This window comes from Gambusia affinis, linkage group LG23, assembly GCF_019740435.1.
Source record: "Gambusia affinis linkage group LG23, SWU_Gaff_1.0, whole genome shotgun sequence".
In the NCBI taxonomy this organism is placed as follows: Eukaryota; Metazoa; Chordata; class Actinopteri; order Cyprinodontiformes; family Poeciliidae; genus Gambusia; species Gambusia affinis.
The window spans coordinates 16,412,504-16,440,499 of NC_057890.1; the positions used below are offsets into that span (position 1 = coordinate 16,412,504).

Sequence of the window (27,996 nt, forward strand, 5' to 3'; positions counted from 1 at the left end):
TTTGTTGACTTGGTAAGAAACGTCAAGGCTGTTTTTTTTTTTTTGTTTTTTTTTTACTTTGTCCATCAGAGTTTGTTTGGTTTTAGTGGTTGTTTTGTCTTTTTTTCTGCCCCAAGATAAACCAAAAAGCAGACTTTCTTTTTCCATTTCTGGAAAAACAGCTCAGGTAAGATGGCAACAAACTCTCATCCTGGAAAAAAATGTCAGTTTCAGGTGAGTATAAAAACAATTTTACAGAGAAATGGGGCGTTGATCCCAGTGTTGGGTTGTATGGCCGCTTTCAGGGCATTTCTTCTTCTTTTGTTGCTTTAATTTGCAGCTTCCCAGCTCTGCATCCAGCCACTGAGCCAGGAGATTGACGCTGGACGCTGCAGTAATGCCACATCCCAACTGTAAGACCTGCAGACATTAAGAAAAATAACTACAGAAATTATCTAAAGCAATTCACTTCAGAGTTTAATCATTTAAAGACTTACTTATTTGCAGTTTATTGGCTTGTTTCCATTACTCCCTCCAAAGTTTACTACTGTGAATGTGCCAAATAGTCTCAGAAAATTGTTTTTACTTCTAGTAAAGGTTGCATGTAGCAATGCAAATAAAGATTATTTTAGTAATTGATTATTCTATTACTAATTTAGATGATGATTTAGTTGGATTTAAAAAAATCCACATACTGCAAATTTTTTCATTTAACTACATTTCAAAACTGCAAGTAAACAAATAATTTAAATCCTTAAAGTAAAAAAAAACTTTTATTGCTTAAGATGCAATAACATATATTTCTTTAGTAAACATTTGATAATTTTTAAATTAATTGACCAATTTTTGATTGAACGTTTTTATAATTTTATAACAAATGTTCTTAATAGATGTTTTAAAAATAATTTTAACCAAATGAAACCAAAACTACTACTTGAGGAGGAATATTTCAGCTGAATAAATCTTATTTGTTTACTGTTTGCGTAAAACAAGATTCTTTATTTTCCAGATATGTATTGAATTAAGAAAAGTTATACTTAAATATTCAAACATTTAATCAGAATATTCTTATTAATTAGCAAAAAAGATATAATCCTTTTTTTTTCATGTGAAATCACTTTATTTCCAAGAGATCAATTGAATTAAAACAAAGATTAGACTTTGACATTAAACATTTCTTGTTAAAAAATTTTAGATTTATGGGGGTAAGTTTTTTTATGGATCTTTTTATGTTAATTTGCTAAATAGTTGTAATTTTTGGTGACAAGTGGCATACATACCCATGTGTGTGAATTCTTCGCCGTTTCCTGGTGTTATATGACATTATTTCCAGTTTCTGTGGAGATAAAAACAATAAAACATTTTTTTTTTAATGAGGTGAAACGTGAGATTGCGTGTATAACCAGCAGGTGGCAGTGTTGCATTATGTTTCAGGAAATAAATACTGTAGTCTCAAATTTGGACAGTTAATATTTTTACACACACAACAAAGCAACTACTACCAATTAAATCCTCATTTTATTTTATGAACAACCACCTTTGTCTTTCCGTTTTCTCCCCAATAGCTTATCATTTTCCCATTCAAGTACTTTGGTTTGTAATTTCTTTTTCTTTCTTCATACAAGCCAGCAGACAACCGCTTGATGGGCTGGCCGTGATTCATTTAGTCTAGCTGTGTAAACATCCATTAGTAATTCATGACTCTGTCCAGAATCCCCAGGCTTCAATTAACCCCTGATGTTTGTGTGTTTTCCGTTTCGGACTCCCATCCGTCTCCCTATCGCTCTTTCTTCCTCCAGATGCTTTTTGTTCATTCATTCTGCTCTCCATCAATCATCCTCTTTGGTTATTGGAACGCCTGTCATCTCGTCCAATTAAAAGAAAATACAATTTTCATCGGGAACAGAAGCAAACAAAAGCAGCCGACCAGGTGGTGTTTACCGATCCGACGCAATGTATGCAAATTAAAAACTTTCGCATGGAAAAAGAGAGGCGTTGTGTTTTAGACCTGAGATATGACGTAGTGAGCATAACAGTGACGTACTAAAATAAAAACGAAGCCAGTTGAAATCAAAACGTTTCAAAAGTCGATAAATGGTAACTTAGATTAAAATGACTTCCGATTAACTAATGTCCTCCGTTGGATCTTCTTTTCGTGCTGTAGTTTGGCCACAATCCAACAGAGGGCGCCGCTGCTCACTCTGAAGCGGAGCCGTTGCTGGAGAAAGAAAGATGGCTGCCAGGCCAGAACGTATCAGAATAACGGTCGAAACAGAGTCCGTTGAAAGATTTCAAATTAACTTTACGCGGTTCTGTTTTGACATATATAAATTAATGATGTAATTTGTTATGAAGGCAAGTATAACACAGAAATAATTAAAATGACGGAAAAAGATATGACATTAAGAACGGTTGATTTTGAGTGCTGTCGTGAGTTAATGCAGTTAATGGAGGAAACCACAGATCGTACTTCTCTAAATCTTTCTGTTAATTAGGAATTAAGTGTGTCACATATTTTATTCTTGTCATCTTGGATTTTTTTAGTGTTTAATTTTTCGCTTTGTGTTACGGCTCTTTTGATACAAGAGAAAACGTAAGTTTTTTAGAAAGTCTCCGCTTATCTGTCAGTCGTTAGTAAATCAATAAGATATTGTTGATTTAATATTTCAACAGGATCCCACTTCCGAAAAATGAAAACGATCCCTTTGGGGTGCTCTGATGATTTATTCATTTTAATTTAAGGGACACTCAATGTTAGGAAAGATTCTTAAAAAAAACTAATTAGTTGAGTTACTCACTAATTTATATTTTAGTTTATTGAACAATATTTTGCAGAATTTGGAAATAGATTTTACTTTCTAATTAAATCTGTGTAATCTAACAATTATTTTAGTTATTGAGTAATATTTTCATTGATTACTCTGACAATTTTATACAATATGAGAAAGGCATTAGAGGATATAAATAACCAAATAATTAAAATATATTTTAAAATAAGAAAATATTTGTATTCATGTTCCAGTCAAAAACAGAATTTTACTCCTCCAATTATTTTCTACAGTACCTGACATTGATCTGACTTGCCTCCTTTTTAATACTTGTTGATCCTTTTTTGTCTCTTTTAGCTTTTAAACCTCACTCTTTTACAACCCAAAACCTGCACAGTTATCTCAGATGTTTTAGTATTTTACAAGCGAAATAAGAAAATCTGAGGTGCTCCTCTTACTTTCTCCCAGCAGATCTTCGGACATCAGATTATCCTGCCGGTTGCCGAGGACGAACGCCAGGAAGGAGAGGATGAGCGCGTCCAGGATGCCCATGATGGCCAGGATGTAGGCCCAGCGCACCGAGCAGGCGCCCAGCGTGTATTTGTCTGTCTGCTCGCCGCACATCCGCTTCACCTCGTCGCTGTCCCAGCCGTCGGGGTAGATCATGCAGCCCAGAACCAGGCTGGTACCTGGAACAGGAGGTGAGACAGATGGGCCAGGGTGCTTAACACGCTACCAGGGGAGGATTCATGTTGCTAAACCTGGAAACATGCTGCGGTTAATTAAAGATGGCTGCACTGCTGGATAGGTTGTTGGCTACAAACACAGAGTTATTCATCACTCTTGAAATTCTTGAATTTGCATTCAACACTCCTGACTTTAAACTTTGCTTTGGCTGGAATTACAGCTTTGCACATTAAAGCTGCAACTAATAATTATTATCAATTAATCGGTTATTCTGATTTTAAAAATTGACACATTCTGACATTTATCATTTAAGCTTTTTGATGCAGTAATAGAAATACATTAAAAGATGTAAAAGGATAAATTAAACCTTTCCTTAAATAAAAGAACAACTATTGCCTAAAATGCAACAATGCATCATTCCTTTTAGTGATCATTTGTAGCAAAAATATGCATTTAGCTAAAAAAAGAAAATACTTCTAACATCAAAATGTGAGAAGCTCAACCGTTTCTGCTTAACTGAACATCAATACAGTGATTATAATTGGATTAATCAATTATTAATTGGATACCAAAAGGCACTTTATAAAATTATTTTACAGAATTTGAACCATCTGGAATACAAAATGAAAATATGAGTTTAATTATTGGTCTGATTATGTTGTTCTTTCAGCAAATGGCTGTTTTTTAACCTGTATACTCCAGTTAATGATTAAGTGATTACTAAATGATTTCAGTAATCGATTAATCAATTATTGCAATCTTTGCCCATTCCTCTAAATACAAACCTACACCTCAGTATTTAGATTTTTGTTCATAAATGACGATAAACTATGTGGGATTTTGCTTTTATAATGGCCTAAGTTTTGTTTTTACGTCCCAGTAAAGCACTTTAAAACCTAAAACGTTTGAATTAGGGAGAAAAGATTAACATGGTGCTTTATTTGGAGAATTTGGGAGAATTTGTGAGTTTATATATATATATATTTATTTGAAGAATTTGTGAGTTTATATATATAATGTTTGCTTTATGGAAGTAAATTGTTGGGAAATCAATTTAAATGCATTTTTTACAAAAAAAATAAGGAAAACAGAAAAGGAGAGGAAATAAACTCAATAGAATAGAAACAGTCTTTACAGCATCAGATGCACAAAAAACTCCCAAAAGTGTTAAAAAAATAAAAATATACATATATATGTAAAAACACGATTAATTATAACATAAAGTTACTGTGCAGTTAATATAAATATTACAACTGAGTACAGACTCCTTAAAATAATGTTCATGTTTATTGATTCAAATGTGAAATTATATCAGAAATCTAATTAAAAATTATTATAAAACAGTGCAAATGTTCAGCAATACGTAATGAAATAAATTCTGTACTTTAGAGATTGAAGAGTCTGCAGACTGAATCAGGAGGGAATGAGCATCAGAGGGAAACGTGACGGTGTTGGCAGCAGTTTAGAGTCGGGCCAGAGGTGTTGAAGGAGGCGTAAAAAAACAGAACCGCGTGTCACAGAACCCAGTGTTGACACGGACCGTCTTCACAAGACGCCTGGCTCATGATGTTAGACGCCTTGGAAACTGTTAGACGCCATGTTAGCATGGAGCTAAACGCCTTGTTTGTTTTCAGAAAAGCAAGTCATTTTAATGCTTTAGAAAAGGCTAAAATGATGCAATTTAAGATGTAATTTTTTAGATTTTAACCAGATTAAATAGCTATCCTGGGAAATTTCCGTTTCCGAAATATCCGTTTTTATTTTAATACTTGAATACAGACAGTTCTCTGCACACAATCCCGTCATAAATAATGACTTTCATAATGAAATCTTCACTCTGCTGATTTGTCAGCCCATTTCAGCGCCAACAGGACTGATGTTTTCAGGTCGGACAGCCTGAACGCTGAAGGCAACATTTATATTGGCAGAGCGATCCGCGTTTGCGACGCCTCATGTGATTGAGGTCAACAGGAAAATGGAGGACAGGCTGTTTGAAACGAGCTGCCTGATTCTGAGATTCATTCTGGCTCTCGAACTCTGCAGGAGGTTTGTAGTAATGAGCTGAATCTCACGCTGAGACGCTGAGAACCAAACCAAACCAAACACGGAGAAACGAGAAGGTCGACTAACTTCCAGGGATGCAGATTCCCTCAGATGGTTTTCTGTAAAGACTCCAGAGGTCTGAGCCTCTCAGGGACCTGGGATCCTGGAAAGCAGCGATTGAATTTTACCACAGAGTGTTGGATAAGAAAAGAAAAAACATAAAATTACAAGAATAAAGCATTACGAAAGTAAACTAGGACAAGAATTAAGTTGAAATAAGATGAGAATAAAGTCATATTAATAAATATGTTAATATTTTGAGAATAAAATCTGAATATTTGCAGAAAAAGGTTGAATAATGCAAGAATAAAGTCATAATATTACAAAATATAGTCCTAGTATTACAAGAATAGTCATATTATAAGAATGAATTTATAATATTTTAAGAAAATTCAACATTTTTGAGGAAAAATGAATAATATCAGATTTGTACGAGAATGAAGTCTTAGTAATAACTTTACTGTCATATTTTGACTTTTTTCTCGTAATTTAATTATTTTTTGTTTTCTTAGCGTGGCTCTAATACTCCGTCAGATCTTTTCACTCACACCTTCCAAAAAAAACCAAAAAACAAATTGAGCCGCTTTCATTTGTGGACGTAAATGTTCTACTTGTGAAATTCAGAAATTGTCAAGATTTTTCTAAAAATCTCAAAATTTCCAAGCTTTTCTGTAGCAAATTTTCTATTTAGAAACTCTTTTTTTTCCCCTCTCTATCTACAGTCTCCGTAACACGGCGCCGTGGAAAACTGCTTCAGTTCATCCTGTTACGTCTGAGCGCTGATTTCCTATCGAATCGTTGGAAATAACGACGTTTTTGTTGGACGTTTGCAGCTCAAACATTAATGATCAGAAACGTCCTCTAATTATCTCCCACTCCACTCTGCCGGTTTCTGGCCGTGACGGCGACACAACCAGACGCCGTTTTATAACTCAGACGTTCGTGTCACACATTCTCAGCTGCTGCTTTCTGCCGTTTGGGCGTCTGCTTCAAGGTGGAGCATGACAAATGCAATTAATGGGAGTTAATTGGGGCAGAAAGTGGCAGATGCAGGAAGGTATGAGGCTCTTCCTCCCCTCCCTTCGTCTGCGTTTCTCTTCTGGCCGTGAATCAGAGTGCAGATATGAGAGGAAGGGCAGATGGAGCGTAATGTGCAACATGCTTCCTGCAGCACGCCGCTAAGTTCATTAAAGCTTTCAGCAGCCGGCTCAGTGATTCATGAGGTTAGTCGGTGTTTGGAGGGAAAATTAATGAGCTGATCTGAAGCTGCTGAGTACGGAAGAGGATTAGGGCCACAAAAAATTTGAAAAAGACAAATATTATGTTTGGGTTTTTTTCTCTGAATTTGGACTTCAAACTCAGAATTTTGACTCTAAAACTCAAATTTTTACTTTATCCTCAGAATTTTGACTGTAATCTCAAAATTGTAACTATAATCTCAAATCTTTGACTTTAAACTCAGAATTTCTATTTTTATCTAAAGATTTTAACTTTATTCACAAAATTTTTACTTAAATCTAAAAAATTTCACTTTAAACTTGGACTTTAAGCTCAGAATTTTGGCTTTCAATTTTGATTTTACATTAAACTCAGAAATTCTGGCTTTAAACTCAGAATTTTGACTTTTATCTAAAAATTTTAACTTTAAACTCAAAATTTTAACTTTAATCTAAACATTTCACTTTAAATTTTGATTTTACTTTAAACTCAGAATTTTTACTTAAAACTAATAATTTTGGCTTTAAACTAATAATTTTGATTTAAATCTCAAATTTCTCACCTTTCATTCAAAAATCTAAAAAAAAATTCACAATATTCTAACTTTAAACTCGGGGTTGTTTATGCATAATTAAGCAAATCTCATCTTAAAATTCAAATCTACAAAGTAAATTTGGGCCAACTTGCAGGAAGAAAGAAACAATTAGATGCCATATACTCTGCCTCCAACATTTCTCCTTTTAAACATTTGAGATGAAACTCATTCAGAGCAACAATTTATCTGAATTCATCCTGACTTCATGAGGTTTCTGCTGCTGAAATCTCAACCAGCAGAGTGTTGCTGTCTGCTCTGATCTTTGCTACACAATCTTAGCGATTCTTTGTGATTTAGATACTAACAGGGCATCAAATATAAAACATCTGCATCCCCCTGTTTTATCCTTTTCTAACTCCTGCATTAACCAGCAATGCGCAGCTGTTGTTGCTGCGAGATGAAACGAAGGGAGGACGAATTGGTGTTTTCACTGAACCAAAGATACTCTAGATAATAAAATATCTGGACACGATAAAAGCCACATAATGATGAGCGTTGGTGTCGTTTTTGGGAAGATGAGAATATGATATAAACGATGGGGCTTGAATCCCAACGCGCTTCGTTTGAGACGCGAAGGGAATGAGAGGAAGTGTTTAAAAATGCAGCGCCTGCAAAGCATCAGAGAATGACACAGAAACAGACTTCAAAGTCAGGCCTAAATGAGCAGTTCAACCGTTACAGAATAAACTCTGAATTTATTCAATTTGAAAACTTCCTTCATATTAGAGAAAATAGCTGGAAGAGTAAAATTGATTAAATGTGTGATTTAGAATCTAATTATCTCAAAGCTGATAGAAGCACAAGCAGAACCCATCTGCAAATAAGAACGTATTATTACTAATATCTTTTGCAACTTGGTCTTGGTCTGCATTTAAACTCCTTTAGTAGTAAATTTTCTTTTAATATTGTATTTTGCTAATGTCAAATGTTTTTATTTGGTAGCTATTATAAACAGAAAAAAAGTACAGCAACAGAACACCAGAATATTGATAAATATTTAAATTAGCTACTAGTTTATAACTAATTCTAGTGTCTAAAAATTGTATGTTTTGATGTTAGTGGTTCAATAGCTAGCATTTGTTAGCATAAAAGCTAACGTCAAAAACGTAAAGAGATAAGGAAGCATTATAATTCAAGGAAACATAAATGTGTCTGCATTCATACTCAGATATTTAATGGAAAATGTATCAGCTTAATGTAGCATTTTGCTAATGCTAAATGTTTTATTTAGGAGTGGCTATCTGGCAGAACCAGGGTTCACACACAGTCTGAAAAAAGACAGAAATAAAAACACAGGATATATAAAAGTATTTCTATTAGCTAGCTACTAGTTTATTTCTGGTCCAATTGTCTCAAAACTGCATCATTTAGTTGTGATACTAGCTGCTAGCATAGCAACAAACTTCGAAAGCTAGCATTGAAAATTATAAAGATAAAGAAGCCTGACAATCCAAAGAAAAATAGGAGACCTTAGTTAAAACATAAATGTATTTGGATTTAAACTTCCTCAAAAATAAATTTTATAATGGGAGGAATATTTACTAGGAAATTTTAACTTAGTGTTACATTTTGCTAATGCTAAATGTTTTATTTGGGAAGTGCTAGCTGACTATAGTATTTTATTATTCAGTGTGAACATTAGCTTTGTTAACTGTCAGCCCTGGATTAAACACACTGTTGTTTCCATCTGTGTAAATGTTGTTATGAATGAAATATCAAATGAAAAAATTGGAAAATGAAGTTTGGATGAATGAAGGGTCACAGTTTGACATGCAAATCTTTTCTCTTGTTCTCTCTTCAGACTATTAGAGCTGCACCATATGTGCTGGTTGTAATGATGAGGAAACAAACATCTGCTGAGCCTAAACGAATCGTACACTATTTTATTCTCTTATCAAACAGCGATGGTCGCTTTTTTAATCTAAAAACAAGAAGTCATGCTTCATGTCTGCCTGCTTTGCTCGCTCAGATATGGTGACATTGCTCTCGGAGCGACAGACAACTTCAGCAGTCCTGAATCTTTTAACGGTTGCCCTTATTTTCTTTCCGAAACTGCGCTGCTTTGAAGTCAGACCGAAGGGATTGCTCCACTCCATTTCTGTATCATCTAATATGTCTCTGATCTGTGCTGATGGCCCAGAGTACATACTCTCCTTCTTTTTCTGTCTTTCCCCCCTCCCTACTCTGTGCTTCTCCTCCTCCAGTGCTGGGCTATAATTACACATGATGTAAAGGAAAGGAAAACAACCAGAAACCAGCCTTGATGAGAAAATGACACCCGTGGAGCCGCACCAGCAGTTCAACCCCAGAACAAAAGCATAAGACATTGTGAAAATGAAGGCTGAATCTGTTTTGTTTTATTTAAAAAAAGAATTCTGACTTTTTATACTCTGAATTCTGAGTAACTGATTGGATTTCTCTTTGCCAGCTTCCTGGCATAAATCATAACTGATATGAATTCTGTGATAAAAGTCAGAACTTTGAGATTAAAATCAGAATTCAGACTGACTGTTGTCCTCAGCATTTTTAATTTAAATTCAGAATACTAATTCTGTGTCAATCTTTGTCAAATAGGTGTCAGTTATGTTGTCAGTATATGAAAATAATCACATAAATGATTCTTCGTTGTCATAAGATTTGTGAATCTGAACTCTGTCGACACTGAAAGTCTTTTCCAAATTTATTTGATAGATTTGAATTTTAAGCCCAGATTTGCCTAAAAGCGTATAAACAATTCAAACAATTCTGAGATTGTTTGAATTTCAGGCAGATTTAAAGGCAGATTTTTTTTCTCAGTGTCTCTAATCTTCTTCCATAGACATGAACTGAAAGACCGCTCAGTAGAGAAGAAGCCATTACTCCATAAACGGCAAAGGTCTGTTCTGTAACCATAAACCAATCTTTGTGATTACGTTCACACAGCAGATCCTTTTTCTCAATTCCAAATTTTGATGAAATACAATGTTTTCTGCTCGTTGTTGGTTTTGTGTGATCATTCCTACTGCTTCCTAATTAAATGTGACCACAGTCTGATTTTTCTGTGAACTTTCTATGCATACGCAGAAGAAGAACGTTGACGTCGCACAGCAGCGCTCTGTTTTTACTAAAAAACACAAAATCTTTCCAAGTAATTTTGGTTTAGTTTTCAGTGCAAATATCTTAATACACTTGAAATAAAACTTAAATGTAACATTTTAGCAAGATATCGAGGGTTGTTTAGTAAATAATTGCTAATTATATATGATGGTAAATTAAGTTATAACATGTGAAAAATGTGTTGTAATAAGTGAAATAATCTGCCAGTGGACCTAGAACTGGGTTGCTAGGTGACGGCTGGGCTTGGGTGGGGTTGCTAGGTAACGGCGCCAGTGGAACTAGAACATTTTCACCAATATTAAGGAGTTATTTGCTTAAAATTAAAGCCTATGTCTTGCTAAAAAGTTATTTTTAAGATAGTTTTGTCTTATTTCAAGTGTATTAAGATATCCATGCATCCATTTTTTACACCCTTGTCCCTCTCAGGGTCGGGAGAACTTGGTGCCTATCTCCAGCAGTCAAGGGGCAAGAGGCGGGGTCACCCTGGACTGGTCGCCAGTCCACTGCAGGGCAGTATTAAGATACCTGTAGTACTGAAAACTAGACCAAAATTTCTTGGTAAGAAATTTTGGTATTGCTTAGTGTTTTTGCACTAAGCAATAATGGACATCTCTGTTTTGAAATTAATTTTAATGTTTATTTAGCAAAGGGAGCCTACAGGGATCATAAGACAGACAAAGCTTATTATAACTAGCACAATTTGCTTGGATCATTGACTGCAACTTCTGCAGTTGAGTCTGTTTGGTTGTAGTCAGAGCCAAGTCAGAACTGACACTTGGATTTTGCGATGGACCAACGTGTTGCTTCAACATTTCCATGTTTTCTGTAGCAGCTCATTTAGTCTTCAGCGGCTTTCCACCGAATCTCGGCTTGTCTTCCCCTTCGACTGCTCACAGAGGACCGCGCTACTGATACGACTCCGATAGCAGCATAAAGGACGGTCTCCATGGCAACCGGAAAGCTCAAAAAAGAAAGGGAGCGAGAGCATTAATGGGCAGCCGAGGTGACTCCGAAAGTCCCCGAAACAGCAGACGTTCCCTCTCTTCTCTGATCTGTGGCCTTTTTGGGGGACGGAGATGTTGACTGTAAACGGCATGAAAACACAAAAACTTAACTCTTAACTCTGCCGCTTCTCCCCCGGCGGATTTGTAAGCGTGTCCGGTGGGACTCAAACGCTGCCACAGCTCACACTTCCTAACTCCCCCCCTGCTAAGTTTATGAAATAACAACCCTCTCTGCGCTGCCACACAGGCGCTGGAGCCTTTTGATGTTCTCTCCAGCTCAAGACTCATTTGTATTCAGCGAATCCCGCCGGCGTTCACTTCCAGTCCTCCCCACCAACACGACTCCAAGTGTTAACATTGTTAGGCATGTTTTCCACACAGCGAGTCGCACCTTCTCATTTGCAGCTCAATACCGCATGTTATAATTATAGACGGATGATATGTGCAATTAGCCTGTGGAAGTAGACACCTTGTGGCTCTGCTAGCAGATTTTCAGGTTTCAGAATGTTTTAGAGCCCCCTTTACTCTGATATCCCTAAATAAAATCCAGTGAAACCATTTGCCTTCAGAAGGATTTGTTTATGTCTTTGCTACAGTTTTTTCTGGTCAAAAACAGTGGCGCCCCTAAAGGGGGAGCAAAGGGAGAGATGGCCGCCTCGTTAAAAATGTTTCAGTGAAGCAATAAATGTAAAACTCAATAAAAAAAATGAATAGAATTTAAACATTTAAAACATTAATTGGGGCCTGCCCATAGCAATGCATGGCAGGCACCTATTGTTCTACACCCAATAGAATCTCTTCATTTCCACCTGCAGCGGTGCAATAATATCATTTTGCATTATCTGTTTCTCTCAGGTTAGCATTAGCCTTTTAGCTTACATAAGCTGTTAGCTATTTTTCTGACTTATTAGCCATGTTTAGTATACTGAATGGTGTAAGTCAAGTATAGACAACATGCTATTGATGCCCCACATGCTATTGACAGCATAACATTAGCATTTTGGCTAATTTTAGCCGATTCACTTAGGTTTATCATGCTGAATGTTGCAAGTCCATGTTAGTCAACATTCTTGTGATTCTCCACATGCTTCCTTGGAATTTTTGAGCTAAGCTTAGATTGATGCTAATTTTTAACATCAAAACGCTGGCTCCAAACCAACGGGCATACTTTGGTAGGCCCCAGTTAAATTTCTTCAGGAATTTTCTAGTTTCCTCTAAAATTGTACACCCCAGTAAATATTTTCACTAAACGACATAAAAAAATTATTTTCTTTTTTGTGGTAGAAATAGATTAACAACTTAAAATTTATTTCAGTTACAAATAGAAAATTTCCCCCTTTTTTGCTTATTTTGAGCTCTCCACAAAAAACACAAAAACAGGTTTTTAGATTAACCTCAGAAATTTTTTTTGAAAAAAACATTTGGAAATTTCTGAGTTTCAAAGGTCAATTTCTGACTTTGAGGGGTTTTTTTTTAATTTATGAGATTAAAATTCAGAATTACTTAGTTTTTTCTAGCAAATGTCTGACTTTTCAAACTCAGATATTTTCTTGTTTTTACTGGAAAATTTTTAAGATTAATCTCAAACTTTTTGAGTGGGAATTTATCCAATTTTTCTTTCTGCCAATAATACTCCTTATATGCAGCCATACAACTTCTTAAAACAGCCCAAGTGATTTAAAAAAAAACAACCCAGACGTTTATTTACCAATGAGTTAATGAACTGTTTAAAAAATATTCAGAATGTTAAGTCAAATTTAAGATAAATTTTAGAAATTTTTGAGAAAATAAGTTTAAAGGTCTATCTTTGACTTTTGGAGGTTTTCTTGAAAATTTCCAAGGTTTAGGAGCCAATGCAAATTTTCGACTTTACAAACTCAGAAATATCCAAGTTTATTCTAGAGAATTAGATTTTTTGGCCTTAATTTACTCTTTTTTTTTTTTTTTTCTTCTATCTTACCCTGATTTGCCATCGCCTCATTGTACCGTTGAGGCGCAAATGGAAACAGAAAAACATGCAAAATGTAAATTTAGAGGCGTTAGCACTAAATCAAGATAGCGTATAAATCAGTGAACATCCGAGAGTCACTCTTACAAGCAGCCTCTCGGCGACGGTGAGGGATAAAAACGGCTGGAGCCCAGGCATCAGTCTCCTGGACACCAGCATCACTCAAACATGGCTTCGACCCAGACGGGTCGCCGTGTCCTTGTCCTGCCGCCTCACGCAGGAGGAGGAGGACGAATAATCAGGCGGCTATCGCCTCCCGTTCCAGCGATCAGGAAGATAAACCCAGGGTGGGAAATCTATAAACCTCTATTAACACGGAACGTATGAAAGCAAGTTGAAATGACACTAAAACAGTGTAAACACTGCAAAAACAAGAAATATTACCAAGTATTTTTGCCTGATTTCTTGTGCAAATATCTTATTACATTTGAAATAAGACACAACTAACTTACAATTAACTGTTCTGTGAGATATAGTTTGTTTTAAGTCAAATCCATAATTGATTTACATTGAGGAAACAGTGCTAGTTCAACTTGCGGATTATATCACATATAGCATGGAAAAATGTTTTTATATAAATGAAATAATTTGCAGTAGATCTACTACTTTTAATCTGTTTTAAGGAATTATTTAGTTAATAAGCTCCTATATCTTGCTGAACTGTTAGTTGTAAATTTTTTTGTCTCATTTCAAGTGTACTAAGATATTTGCACTAAAAATTACTTGTGTATGTATTTATAAAAAGAAATGAGTAGAAGGACTCGATTGAAATGTTTAATTTAGGTAATTGTAGGGTCTGTAATTTGATAGCATTTTAGTTGAAAACCATATATCAAAACTATTAGAAATATTTTAATTCAAAAACCATTTTTGTGGCTAAATTATTGAATAGACATATAAGCTCAACAAAAAATATTTTTATTGTTTTAAATTTATATTATTTATATTATTAAACCATCAAATTGATGCAAAGTCTTTCAGGAACCCTCATCATTCATGAAACATCTTTGAAAAAACTCCTTAAAAATATGGACTACGGACGCTAACATTAGCATTTTGATGCTAATAAGTTAGCATTGAGATGCTATATAAACTTGAATATCTTCACTGATTGGCTAACTCCTTTTAGCACAACCTGAACCTGAATCTTTTCCAGACTCTAATCATGAACAAAAATCAATCAATCCTCAGTGTGTAATACTTTGCATTACTACATATTTGGTGGCTATTTAAAAACAGTTACTTTTCTAACCTCTTGTGGCAGGTAGCTGTACTGCAATTCATAAAATGGAAGACAAGATTCACAGATTTTAGGTTATTTGAATGAATGTTTTCTCTTAAAACAACACTACAGCTAATATCTTTGCATTTCTATTTTTGTCTTTGTTATTTATTAAGATAAGGACTTTGTGAAGTTAAGTTGCTCTTTCCCGCTGCGCTACCAGTTTCTGCACTAATTGGTCTAACCTTGGGTGGATTAAAAAGGCACATCAATCAGTGGCTTGTTTTAAAGTTGCATACAGACTCATACTAAACACAAACCTCCCGTTCCTCGTCTGGCCCACGCAGTTCTAACATTTCTGTTTTTCTTTGTATTCCTCCATCTCAGCTGCGTCATATTAAGTACTTTATCCTGAAATAACCTCCTTTCTACACAGCTTCATAATCACAACATCAAGCAAGTTGTTTTTGTTAATTAGGACCTGAGGGCAAAAGGAGAGAATATACTTCAAATAATGAATCTGAGCTCATGGATTCAGTGAGAGGGTTAATCAGTTAGTTAATCAGATCTGGCTGGAAAAAAATAAAACTAGCAGTATATCCAAACATTTGCCCTCAAAACATAAAAGTTATTACAAAAGATTATATCATAGGAGCAACATCACTACGCTTCATTACTGCTAAAGCTCATTATTTACCTACATAAAACTCATACAGAAATTATGAAAATAGGGTAAAAATCAGTCAATATTGATAATTTCTTTTAACTAAACTAATGGCACTATGTTTCCTGTTTATGCCTTTGTTTTCTTATTTTTAAGCAGTTATGAGGCACAATGGCCAAACCTGAAACTACTGCTGCACAAGTTACTCAACAAGTTGTTGCTCGCTAACAAAGAATGATTGAGTTGCTAGGTAACAAGAGAGTGAGTGAGTCAGCTCAAGATTAAATTCAAATTCAAAAATACTTTGCTGATCCCAAACGGAAATTAAATGTTGTTGTAACTCATATTAACTCAAATTTGTCAAAATTGATGCCATTAGAATCTTAGTGGCCTGAGGAGTTGAATTATTATTTTTATTTTCATCTTTTACTGTACTTCTGATATTGCATTGAAAAGGCTCAAGTAGTTTAATGAAAAACCTGCATAATGTGGCAATATTTTTATCTGATTAATCTTCAGAATAATCACCATATTAATCAATTCCAAAAATAATTAATTCTAGCCCTACTTGTATTATTTTGCTGTTTTCTTTAAATTAGATGAAAATGGTTTCAAAACAACAATATTATTCATAATCCCAATAATTTCTGGGCCGATTTATCATCCAGCAATATTCATTATTGTGACAAACCTACTGAAATATTTGAAAGAAACTGAAAAACTGAGGTGCAATGCTACTTTACATGCTAATGGCAAAGCAGCCAATCCAGGAGCACCATTCCTTTTTCTTATCTCTGATTGGGTGAACCCCAAAGACCAGATATAAGAGCGTGGATGCCAGTTTCAACTTGAATATTAATGCGTATTAAAGGATATTTGGTGTTTTAACTGTTAAACATCAAATATCCTTGGTGTAAGTGTTGTAGGTGATTTTAGAGGGGATTTCAAGTATTTGCACATTTTGGTTGTGGTGCCTAATTGCTGCAAATACCTGGTTTTGTTGTATACACCAGATAATATCAGGTTTCAACAACATATGACAGAAACTCCTTCGTTAAAATTTATTCAACTTTTAATACAAGCCTGAAAAGTTGTGTTTTCCTGAAAGCAAATCTTTGCCAAGTTGCATAAAAGCTGATTTGTCTGTCCATCGTCTCATCTGGTAATCCAGTTAATCCATCAGACAAGATTGTTTTGCATCCTCAAACCCTGCAGATACACATCTATTTAAAAAAATGCTGTATCTGAATTCAGCAGCATGTCTGTGGGCTGCTCTTGGCTACTTCTACATTGGCTGCAAACACAGTTTCCTAAACTCTGCTTTCAAATGTGAGCACTGAACAAGCATCTCTAAGATGGGTGCTTTTAGTGTATTACCATCAAACAGATGGGCTAAACGGGAAAAAGACAAGTCTGGGAAAACAGAGAGCAAATCAAATATGGACACTAATGGATGTGGACTCTAAGGGTTGTCTTTCTACATCTGTCAAGTTTCGGAGAGAACAAGAACTTCAAAAAGTTCAGCCAAAAGTTTGTTCTCAACTAAATATAAATGACTGGAGTAGCATAATTTTTAGAGATAGAACTTTAATACATTAATGTTTGATTAATTATATAGATTTTAATGGGTAAAAGTCCACACTCATAGGGCGTGCTCCGGTGGCGTGGAGGGTGGCGCGCCCCGCGTTTGGAGGCCTTCAGTCCTCGGTGCGGCCATCGCGTTCGATTCCCGGACCCGACGACATTTGCCGCGTGTCTTCCCCCCTCTCCTTCCCCCTTTCCTGTCAGCCTACTGTGGTATGGGGGACACTAGAGCCCACAAAAAGGACCCCCTGGTGGGGAACAAAAAAAAAAAAGTCCACACTCATGAGAACAAGTACAAATAATTTAACTGAAAATTTGGGTATTAAAAACAGCTCAGCGCAAAAAAACCCCAAACAAACAAACAAAAAAAAAGAACAACAACACCCAGCTTTTTTTTGGTGTCTGGAAAACAATCTGTTTCAAAATCTCTAAAATGTAAAGCCACAAATGAGCAGTCACTGCCCGTTACCTGACTGGTTACTGGTAATGTTACCAGTCAGGTAACATTACCTAGCAACCCCAGCAGAATTCCACCTGTTACTTAGCAACCTAAACTGAGCTCCAGCATGTTTGTTTAGCTGGTTTAACTGCTGTATGCTCTTAACAACATCAATGACAGATTGTTTTGTTCCTGACTTACCATCCAAAGACCACTTCCTGCCTTCTTGTTGTTGTGCAGGAGGCTCCAATTCTGCTTCTCAAAGGTGTATGGTTCTATAATTGCGCATCCGTTAGCAGCTATTTTAACATGTGAGTGTAAACGTTGAGTTGGGGGTGGGAGGTGTCATGGCCAGCAACAGCTTATTTTAGATTATTGGAAGGAGCTCAAAATAGGCAGAACTAACCAGCCTAAAATCTCAATATTTAAGGAAAATTTTGTTTAAAAAATGTATTAAACATGTTTTGTATAACCCACAGACGTATCCAAACATGTTCATGGAAGCATAATAGGTCCACTTTAATGCACTCCAGGGTTCTCGGATTGATTCTCAAGAGTCAATACGTTCTGATAAATAATTCATGATGAAACTACTCAAACAGGCCATTGAAAAGGAGAAGCGACAACAGCAGCAGCAGCAGTGATGTTTAATTTGAAACATCATTCAAATTGGCTGCCAGGACGAGAAAAGGCCCTATGGATGGAGAAGCAATCCAGTCATGTGACGCGGTTTATCCCGGGTGTCGTTCCTCAACACTCAGCCTGTCACGTCTAATAAAAGCAAAGCGAGCCTCAAAGCTCAGCCTCATTCGGACCTAGAAAGAAAGTTTTGCTGAAAGTTTCCGACCATCTGAGGTCACAGGAAGGTAAAAAGGTGGCGATGGGCTGAGGATTAAGTAATGTAGGTCTCTAAGCTTGCAGCGGTCGATGCTGGTCTGCAATCAGCCGCTCTGCTCCACCCCTCTGCCTTCATCCCCATTACACTAATTACATTACTCCTGGGAGGCAGATAATCATATCTTAATGAGGCATGGAAGATTTCATTCCTCTCAGCGACTTGAACCTTTGTGAAATCTCTTGGATTTGTGTACTTTTCAGCTCAAAAAGCCGATTTCTAACCAGATATTTTGGAAAACATTCCTGAGCTTTCAATATTTTCCCTTTCAGTGCTGTCTAGGATTTACCAGAAGAAGACAAGCACAACAATTATAACTTAGCAGCAGGATTTATGGAGCAATATCCATGTCGATATAAAACTTTGGCAGCTCCTATTGAAACCTTTTACCGTATTCATTTTTCAAACTGGTCTGACTGGAAAGGGTTATTCAATTACTTAGAAGAATCAGGCTTTGTCACTGATTGGTCATAAAACTGAGCACAAAGCTCTAAAACTACAGCTAAACAATATTGACTTAAATATACAATCTCCAATCTTTTCATCCAGATGATCCTTTTTTGTCACTTATCCTGATGCAGCAGGCAGACTACCTATAGTCGCTTCCTCAGGGATACGTCACAACTGAATAAAACGACTGCAAACTGAGACCATTTGCTTAAGAAACTCTGATCCCTTCTTCTTCCACTTGGATGCTCAAAAGCACATCTGTGTGCTTTTTCAAACACACACACACACACACACACACACACACACACTTCAGGATGTCATTGCTTCTCTTCCGATCCTTATTCCCCCTCTAAATCCCTCACTTTTAGCTCTCCTGCTGCTCCATAACAAGGATCTGATTAGCAGTGTTATAACTTCAACACATCCTGCAGAGAGTCCTGGAAATCCCTTGTTATCGGCCCATCAGTGCCGCCGGCAGCTTCACCTGTCCGCCGATTGGTCACCGCACCATCATAATCCCTCACTTTTAAAAAGGGCAAAGTGGCTTTTTGGAAAATGCCAACATGCCTCTAAAACTTCACAGCTTCTCTCTTTGACTCAGAAATCTCTGGGAAAATATCTGCCTGAACTCTCAGCTCTCATTAAAAACCATCTTTTCTTTACGTCGTCTAAAGATTAGATACAGCAACACATGACAAAAAGAGAAAAGCCAATGCAAAAATAACTATTTGTGGACACATTATGATTTATAGAAGTCAAGTTTATTTGATTAACATATTTATTAACATATTTTAGCAAAAAAGCTGTTCAAAGAGCTTTACACCATAAAACACAATACAGCAACCAATTATGAAACCAGATATAAACATTAAATTTGATCAAAAACCAACATCAAGCAAATAATCATCAAATATATTGATCAATTTTCCAGTTATTAATCAAAGACAACTCTAAACAGCCTTGATTTAATAGACAGTGTTTCAGCAGTTTTGCAGTTTTCTGGAAGCCAATCAGTCTCATTGACTTTTTTTAGGCAGAACTGTGAAAACAAAGATAAATTTATGGATGACTTTCTCTACATCTTGCTGGAAAATTTGCCTTTTAATCCTGAAAATGCTCTTCAGGTGATAGAAGACTGATTTTGTTTTTGTCTTCAGGAGTTTGATAGTTTCTAGCAGTGATCGTTCCTCTGAAGCTTCAACTCCAGTTTTGTTTCTGTTCAGCTGGAGAAACTAATGGTTCCTCTAGGCGTGGGTTTGGACTGAGTCACTGGTGATATTATAATGTAGAGCTGTGTATCATGTGCATAGATGTGGTAATCTCGCAGGAGCATGTAGATGTTAAACAGAAGGAGTTCCAGGATTGAGCCTTGTGTTACCCCACGTGATTTCTGTCCAATCCCATGAAAAGTGATAAGAAAGGGTTTTATTCCCACCAATACCAAACGCCACCAATTGTGTCTTTGTATAAAAGAACCTTAACATATAAGTTATAGTGCCAGTATTTGTCCGACTGTAAATAATTCAGGTTACAACAATTTATTTAGAAAAAAGCTCAAAATACTTGCTTTGGGATTCTAAGAGTTTTAGTTGTAATATGATTTCTAGAAACAGTGTTGACCATTTCAATTCATTACCAAGTCGACGTCTGGAGCAGCAAGGCAATTTCCACAATTCATTACTTTTGTGTCAGTTTATGTCAGAGATGTCCCTGACATTTTGAAAGCCAATTATAGGGGGAAGTTATGTCAACCCTGCTTCCTGTTAAAGATAACGAATCTCAGATCTGTAGCCAACAAACTCGCCGTTCATGTAATGAAATGTGACAAATGTTTGGAAACCGAAACCTGTGAGCGTAATCACCAGGGAACGTGGAATATGTCATTATCCGACAAATAGAATTTTTTACTAGTAAGATTTTGTTTAGAAAAAGGTCTAAATATGGTAATGACATTTTCCAGACAATATTGTCCAATTAAATGCCAAGTTTGGTGTCTTAAAAACACACAAAATATTGATTTAGGTAAATTTAAGTGAGTGTGTAATTATTAGTATGTCAGAAATCTTTGTTATTATAAATAAATTTACATATCACCATATTTTTCGGACTATAAGTCGCTACTTTTTTTCCACCCTTTGAACCGTGCAGCTTATAGCCCAGTGCGGCTTTTCTGTGGATTTTTCTTCAACCACCAGGGGGCTCTTTACCAGGAAATGAATCATTGGAAGTCAAAATTGGAAATCAAAGAAGAGAGTGCTAAATTTTCAGGCAGGCAAGACAGAGAAATTTCTTCAAATTCATATGATGCAACTTTTAAGTTGAGGGCTATCGATACAGTACAGGAGGGAAATAGAGCCGCTGCTCGGAAACTTGGTGTGAACGAAACCACGGTTCGGCTTGTCCTTTATAAATCCAGCAGGTTTATTAGGACGCTGCCCTCTGCTGCCCTCTGCTGGGTCATTGTGGAAAACCAAGAGCAGCTGAGATACCAGCGGCTTTTAACCCGATGCTGCTAATATATGTACGTTTCCAGTTTTATTTATTTATTTTTCAAAAACATTGTAGCTGGGCCTTATTGGATGGGGCGCTCTATAGTCCGGAAAATATGGTACTTCATTTGTGTACCTTTGACACACGAAAATAGCATTTAAAAAAACATTTTTTAGGTTTCCCATTAACAATTTTAGTCCTCATTCGGACAAAAACTTCACAGATTTTCAGAAAATGCAATAACCTTCCAGTGAAAGCCAGAGAGTCAAAAATGGCACCAAATCTGATTCCGATCAAGTTTTATTTATTTTTTTATAAATTTGGTCCATTCCACCTAAACCACGTGTCAAACTAAAGGCCTGTGGGCCAAATCCGGCCCGCCAAAGCTTTTTATGTACCCCTCTAGATTCTAGACTAAACACTAAGTGTGCTTAAATATTACGTTATCAATCAAATCAATATAGTTTTTATCTATTTATTGCCAAGTTATATCAAACAGTCCCTCCAGTTTGTTGAGAATTATTGTGAAAATTCACGCAAAATCAACAAATCCCTGCACTTTGTTGTGCTTATGCAATATTTGGAGTTTAATGCAAATTTTTCTCAAAAATTGTCAAAAACTTTCTTGTACTTACTTGCTGCCTCAACCTTAACTGATGTCAGATTATAATCCATGATCTATACAGCGAGTGACATTTACCATCATAAATAAGCACAAATATTTCCAAATTCGAACCACAAAAACATTTATTTTTATTGAAAAAAATCCCTAAAGGAATCACAAAATACTGGAGGAACTGAAAATATGTTCAATAATATTTAATTTTAATAATTGATCAATAGTTCAACAGTTTGTGATCAGGTTTTCTCAATACATCCTGGCACAACCGGCCCTTTGAGAGCATTCATGATCTCAATTTGACCCAAAACAAAAATGAGTTTAACACCGCTGACCTAAACGCAGAAAAAGATGCTCTTTAAAAAACTGCTGTGCAAATATTACTTGTCAATAATCTTGATACGTAACATATATTCATTGATTTTCTGAATTTTTACCTAAATGCCACTTTCAGCCATTAAAGCCTATTTCTTTATATTTTCAACCAGTGAAAAACAATAAAATATCAGATTTATTTAGTACTTCAACATCAGGGAATATAATTAAAGAAAAACAGAAATCAAATTGTGTTAGTAATATATTCAGTCTGAAAGTGGATTAATGAGATGTGAGGGGCTTGAGAAAAGGAAAATCCCATTTCCGTCAATAGTTACACTAATTTAATGTAAAAATACAACCTAAATGCTGCTTTAATGTGCAGGAACCCAGCGGCTCAAATCAACTCACAGTATAAATATTGTCCAGTTAAAGCAACACTGTGTTTACATGCTTTTATCAGTGGCCTCAAGCTACTTCACCGTTTATTTTTCACCAAGGAACTAATCAGCCACATTCCTGTACTTCATTTCTTTGCAGTTCAGCCTGAACCCAGGAGTCATTTTCCTCTGGTTGGCAGCCATGACAGCCTCTTGTATTACTCTCCATCTCCCATAATCTCCATCTCTCTGTTCGTTCCACATTCTAACTACACTGCAATCAAAGCTGCCAGTCACAGTTAAAGCTTTAAATACCTGACGGTTCCCCAGTCAGACACACCACTCTGACTTTTTAAGGACAAACTCATCGTAGCTTCAGGACGGCTCGTTTTGTGAGGAGGTGCCTCAGAAAAGTAGATTATAATTACAATTACCTGTTTACATCTTCCATTTAAAAATATTAAAGTAATCTTTTCCAGACTTTTTCAGTGATTCATCTCAACTTTAAATTAGGACATGTTTTGTTTTTAGCCTACTTCATGTACTAGCTTAGGTTACTTTCTTTAATTAACTTAAGGTATATTTGTCTCAAGTTTAAAGTAGTTTGACAATCTGGAGTGGCGAGCTAACACCGCTAACAATTGTTTTCATTGCACAGTAATCATAAGCATTAGTTTATGCACTTCACCATTATGGTATTTAGTGGGAGCTAATGCTAAAGCGCTAACTTCAGCCATGTTTAACTGACTCAAGGTATGTTGAAAATAATGTTAAAATTAGTTTTACGATCTGGAGCGGAGAGCTAATATCGATAACTAAAAAGTTTGTTTGCTAACCCTAAAGTGGTAATCATAAAAATAAATTCCGCTAATGCTAAAGTGCTACCCCAACATGGCATTTAGTGGGAGCTAATGCTAAAGCGCTAGCTTCAACCATGTTTAATTAACTAAAAGTATCATGTTAAAAGTAGTTTGATGATCTGGATTAGTGAACTAACACCACTTACATGAAAGTTAGATGTTCTAATCATACAAATTTATTCTGCTAACGATAAAATACTACACCAGCATGGAATTTAGCGGAAGCTAATGCTAAGTTAACTAATGATGAGATTAATTTAATCTTGTTGATATCCATCATGTCTTTTGCTGCCTGCAACTTTATTAATATTCTACTAATGTTGAAAAACAAACACAATTTCACAGTTGCAGTTTTTCATTTAAGACTATGTGCAATTAAAATCACACCTGAATAAATTTGTGAATGCAATAAGTAATTAAACATCATGGAGGCTACAGATGTACACATTAGATATTTCAAATATCTTAAATTTCATCAAAAGGTCTTAATATCTTCAGTTTAATTACTGAAATCTGTAGAAAATCTGTAAAGTGCCAAAAAAATTAAAAATAGCGTAACAAAAATAGAAGAAATGTGGATAAGGTGCAAATACTTTGTGTACCTTATCTTAATCCATCTCATAGATTTAAAATCTATGAGATGGATTTTAAATCTGGGCAAAATAATAAGTAGATTTATCCAGATCCAAGAGCTTCTCTTGGCACAATTACATTAAACAGAGGTTTCATGCTTGGTACTGTCCCTTTAAGATCCTCGTCATCAGAAGAAGCTGATCCAGGTTCTTAATCCAGGAGCTGATCCTGGTATCCTCTGACGCTGTGATTTACAGCTGACTTAGCTGCTCTTCTAATTTGGTTCATGCTAACTACTGAAACCTCGATTAGCTTAAACACCGTTAGCCTCCCAGCTGGCAGGGAATCATCCAAGCAGAGGAGGGAGTTTCATTGTAACACCTGACTCCATAAAGGCTCTCACATTGTGTGTGTGTGTGTGTGTGTGTGTGGATAATGTGGGGTCATGTTGCATAACTGTAAAGCTTCCCCCTGTAGCTCATTATATGTGCGAGAGGATAACAATGGGGCTGATGTCATTACCACTCAGCTTCAATTTATACTGGAAATGCACTCAGTCCACATTAATGTGCTTGTTTGAATTCACTAATCCACAATTATTGATGAAACTTAAATGAAAGCCAGTTACAGAACTTTAACAATAATACAAGTTCCTAAAGTGCTTTTCAGAGTTTATCTTAGCTTTCTCAAGGTATCAGAGCAAAATGACGCAACAGTGCATGTTAAATCATAGTAACCCAGAATTCTGACTTCCCAGAATTCAGAGTTTTTTTCTCAGAATTTAGATTTTTGTCGTCAGAATTTAGTGTTTTTTTCTCAGAATTTGACATTTTTTCTCAAAATGTAGAATTTTTTCTAGGAATTCAGATTAGATTGAGTTTTTTGTAATCTTGTGAAATGAAAGTCATAATTCTTTCATTTTTTTAATTAGTGGCCCTAATTTTCTGTAAAAATTGACCAAAACTGGATTTTATATGAAGAAATTTTTAGATTTTATGTCAAAGCCCTCGCTTTCTCACAGCAACACTTCATCAGTGAATCTTCATGGCATGAAGGAGGCCAAGTGGCGGCAGCTGCGTCCTGTTACAGCCCCTCTTCCTGTTATTCTGGAAAGCAACGTTCGGATCAATACTTCCGGCTACCAAATGGACCTTTTATCGCTGCCTTGGAGAGCCGGCTCCCGCTCTAAAGCACCACTTAGTGGGCCGACCCGACCATGTGGACTGACCAGAAAATGGCTGCCGTGCTGCAGATGTTCCAGCAGCACTTTAGAGTGAATCACCTCTGATCTGATGCACATTTATGGACTTACAGCTGCTGAGGCACGAGCAACTTTCCATGCAGAAGGTTTTCTAACTCTGTTCGTGAGCGTGGTTCTCAGATCCAGGCGGTTATCCGGGTTATTGGGCATCAATGTGCAGCGTCACGTCACTGATTACTTCCTGCTGCTGCGCACAGCATCTGCACTGCTTTCTGGTTTTGGTATCAAAAAATGAAATGGTTTCTAAGCTAAAGCTGCACAAAATAACCTTTTCATCCTGACTGATATTAGCTCAGACATTTTCTGTTTTAGGTCAGGATTACCAAAGTAGTTTCTATTTTGTTACTATATCTGCCTTTAGCAAATTTATGAAAACCTAAATCAAGAATCTACAACATTTATATCCGAAAGAGCCATTTTTACTCTGAAAACAACCAAATAAAACTCAGTTAGAGGTGCAAATGTCACATACAGAAATCTACTGTGACTGTAAGTTTTTGTTATATTTGTAAAGAAATAATCTGTAGATTATTGTAGACCTGAAGCAAAACAAATGGTCGCAAATTTGTTTGATATTTTTACTTTTTTCAAAAAATATTTTGTTTCCAGAATCAGTTATGAATCAATTACATATTATTCCCAGATCTTTACTTTAGTAAATGTTGCTGGATATTCGTGGTCAAACGCAGGGCCGTGCAGAGACCTGTGGAGGGGCAGGGGCTCAAAGTTTAAAAAGGGCACATTAAACAAGATCTTACAACAACATAGCAACAACCCATATTAAACAGACCACAGGAGAGAAGGTCAAAGGTTATGAAATAAGCAAATTTGCTGCCATATTACTAATTAAGCCCTAATAATATCTATTTAACCTCTACAACAACTTGGCTGCAGACTGATTTATAGATCCAAAAAGCTCAAAGGGGTTAACTCTATATAATAGTTTGATGTTAAACCTCTGAGTTCTAGAATTAAAAGACTGAGATATCAAGGCAAAGAAAACTCAGTAGCTGCTGGTAGGGGCCTCCATGGGCGGCAGGCTTCTGTCTAAGGCCCCATATTACCTTGGGCCGGCCCTGCATGAAGACGCTGCAATGCGCATCTCTGGAATCTACCTGGAATCTACCTGGAATCCCCCGGTGGCCCCTGATGCTTTGGAGACATTTTGATTCATTTAATTGTGGCATGTTTGGCTTTTTGCTGCGGTTCTAATTATTGCTACAATATTTTCTCTGATGTTTATTTTGTGAACTCTAAATGGACCGAATCTTCCTTTAACACACATGCCTGGTCACACGTCCTGTTTACATAATATAAAAGAGAAAAATGTGGATAATAAATGACAAAAAAACTCTAGTATTGAACAATTTTTGCCTTTGTTTAAGATTTTAAAAATTCCTGTAAAAATTCCGACCAAAAATTTACAAATTTTGTCAGTCTGGAAGCCTTGAATTTAAGCTACCTGCCTTTCAATCATTCCAAGGGCCACAAATTGCCCCTGGACCGCAGTTTGAGCACCACTCTTTAAGCGTAATTCTAAATACTTGTGCAGGTTACACTTATATTTGTAAACAATAATATAAAAAAAAATCTGATAAAATAAGTTGAAGATTGATTTTGTAATGTAATAAAGCATCAAAAAGTTTAAGGGATGTGAATACTATATCCAGACTGACAGGAAGGGACGCAGGTGAGTAGTTCTGAGGTGTATATTGATAAATTATAGGAACCCCCTGTTTCAATGCACAAGCAGCTGTCAGATTACTAGAAGTGATTATGTCGCCATATTGTGGCGCCCCCTTTAGCCCAGCGCCCTTATCCATTTGCGCCCAGAACTTTTGTAGCTGACTTTCTGGATGCCTCCACATCAACTCCCACCTGTAGTCCCCGAATCTCCTACCTGCAGCCAGCTGCATCCAGCCGCAGATCTTGTACACGGTGCCGGTGCTGCAGAAGAAGAAGAGCGCGAAGCAGCCGATGCAGGTGAGCACCAGCACCATGGACATGCCGATGAAGACGGAGGCAGCCTTGAAGGCGCCGGACGGGATGCTGTGGAACTCCGTGAAGCTGCCCTGACACACCAGGTCCCGGGACAGCCCGTTCCCGATGCAGTAGTGGAACAGACCGAAGTAGCCCACCTGCGGGGTGTCCATGCCGTCCCCGATCCAGTAGGGCTGGATGAAACACACCACGTTGACGATGGCGAAGAGGATGGTGAAGATGGCCCACAGGACGCCGATGGCGCGGGAGTTGCGCACGTAGTTGGTCTGGTAGATTTTGGCAGCCTCGGAGGCGGGGAGCATGGTGGTGGTGGTGGTGGTCGTGGTGCTGGGGGCCCCAGGGACCATATCCTCTGGACTCTTCTGCTCTGTCCTCCCGATCCACTCAGCAGACGAACATCTGCCTCATCTGGGCTCGCTATTCAGCAGAACTTCTTCCTTCTGGTCGCTCGATTTGCAGCTGCAGCCACAGCTTCACCGCATCCTCGCATCCGTGGATTCCTCGCCCCGAAAACGAAACCAAAATCCTATCTGCGGAGGATTTTATTCCCCATCTGCGCTCACATTCAGCTTCGTCCGGAGGCGATGAGGGATGCGCCCATATCGGTCCGTCCTCGGCGCCGACAGAGCAACAACTGCAGCTGCGATCCGACTGAATCAGAGCTGGAGGAGATCCGCGGTTCCTGGGCCAGCCCACAGTTCCTAATCCTATTCTGACGTAGTGTTATTCCTGCAGGGCGCCAAATCTCAAACTGAAACACACGGATTAAAATAAAACTGAAACAG

The 27,996-nt window shown here is 36.8% G+C and overlaps 1 protein-coding gene across 1 annotated transcript; it reads right to left on the reverse strand.

Annotated features, from left to right (window-relative positions):
• Positions 1 to 4: 4 nt before the first annotated feature.
• Positions 5 to 27,995, reverse strand: lhfpl3 (LHFPL tetraspan subfamily member 3). Its single transcript, XM_044108712.1, has 4 exons — positions 27,111 to 27,995; positions 3,206 to 3,436; positions 1,260 to 1,315; positions 5 to 399 (listed from the first exon to the last, which is right to left on the reverse strand). The coding sequence occupies exons 1-3, from the start codon at positions 27,556 to 27,558 to the stop codon at positions 1,293 to 1,295; spliced, it is 702 nt and encodes a 233-aa protein (XP_043964647.1). The 5' UTR covers positions 27,559 to 27,995; the 3' UTR covers positions 5 to 399; positions 1,260 to 1,292.
• Between the last annotated feature and the right edge of the window lies 1 nt (position 27,996).

Bases quoted from the DNA above. Each gene is read 5' to 3' on its own strand.
- lhfpl3 (XM_044108712.1), bottom strand. From the start codon at position 27,558: ATGGTCCCTGGGGCCCCCAGCACCACGACCACCACCACCACCACCATG. The intron at 3,437-27,110 runs GTAGGAGATTCG...CTCCTGTTCCAG, and splicing joins CTGGATGCAGCTGGCTGCAG to GTACCAGCCTGGTTCTGGGC. The intron at 1,316-3,205 runs GTAAGAGGAGCA...TTATCTCCACAG, and splicing joins CGAAGATCTGCTGGGAGAAA to AAACTGGAAATAATGTCATA.